The sequence below is a fragment of the Berghia stephanieae genome, chromosome 12 (genome assembly GCF_034508935.2).
Source record: "Berghia stephanieae isolate SIO BIC M18660-M18661 chromosome 12, UCSD_Bste_1.3, whole genome shotgun sequence".
Classification (NCBI taxonomy): Eukaryota; Metazoa; Mollusca; class Gastropoda; order Nudibranchia; family Aeolidiidae; genus Berghia; species Berghia stephanieae.
In genome coordinates, this window is record NC_088371.1 from 40,287,215 (window position 1) to 40,288,357 (window position 1,143).

At 30.0% G+C, this 1,143-nt stretch overlaps 1 protein-coding gene across 4 annotated transcripts in view; it reads right to left on the minus strand.

Moving 5' to 3' along the window:
- Positions 1 to 636: 636 nt before the first annotated feature.
- Positions 637 to 1,143, minus strand: part of LOC144957991 (cyclic AMP-dependent transcription factor ATF-2-like) — a 26,775-nt gene continuing 26,268 nt past the window's right edge. For all 4 annotated transcript variants that reach the window (XM_078889569.1, XM_078889567.1, XM_078889566.1 and 1 more), the window contains one exon: positions 637 to 823. Coding sequence is in view for 2 of the 4 variants with exons in the window: in XM_078889567.1 (XP_078745693.1) it covers positions 654 to 823 (170 nt within the window). In the remaining 2 variants the exon portion in view is untranslated. The remainder of the gene's footprint in view (positions 824 to 1,143) is intronic.

Below are 1,143 nucleotides of genomic sequence, written 5' to 3' on the forward strand. Positions count from 1 at the left end.
AGAATACAACAGACATTAAGGAGTAGTCGTAGAATATAATCTGAAATGAAAACAAAATACAAAAGAAATTAAGGTCTAAAATTAATAAACGTAAGTATTTTCTCTCTAAACTTGCTAGTTTTAAAACCAATTCAAGCCTATGCACATTGTTTTATAGATCAGCCATTAGGATGGCTGATAAAACGCTCTTAAATCGAACTATTAGAAGAGCATTGAAATATACTAATAGAATAAACGATTTTGACATTATATTTGAAAGGTGCTGTCTCCAAACATTTCACAAAATTAAAATCTGTAAACACATCACAGCATCTATCAGAAGTGGCAGGGTTCTCTCCATCAAAACCAAAAGTGAAAGACATAAACGTTCCTCTCTCCCCGACAAACATCAGCTTATTCCATATGCACGAATTATGAAACTTTAGTATACTATATATTTCACTTTTGTTGTTTTTAGCTGTAGATATGGTTCAAATTCTTATAGATAATTTTAGCGTAAATAATCAATTAGGGAGAGGGTTCACATACCATACTATCCACTCACAATCAATCACTCTTTTTTGCTTTTTGTTCTACACTCTCTTTCTTTTCAATCGGCTGGTCATTCATATGTATATTCATTCATTCCTTCATTCATTCACTCATTCATTCATTCAATCATCATCTTTCCCATTTTCACTCAAGTCCGCTGCTGCGTCACGTGTTGCTCCCTCCGACCTGTCCGACAAAAAAGTCATAATTGCTGTAGAGATGGGTTCGGAGGTCGGGACAACCTGGGCAAGCTCTTGGATGGAGAAAGCCGCTGGGTTCTCTGGTAGTAAAACTGGAGCAAAACAAACGGTAAGTAATTATAAATGCAAAACTGCCTAAAATTAAATCAAAACAAACACAAACAAAAACAAAACAAACAAATATATATATATATATACAAAAACAAAACAAACAAATATATATATATATACAAAAACAAAACAAACAAATATATATATATATACAAAAACAAAACAAACAAAAATATATATATATACAAAAACAAAACAAACAAAAATATATATATATACAAAAACAAAACAAACAAAAAAATATATATATACAAAAACAAAACAAACAAAAATATATATATATACAAAAACAAAACAAACA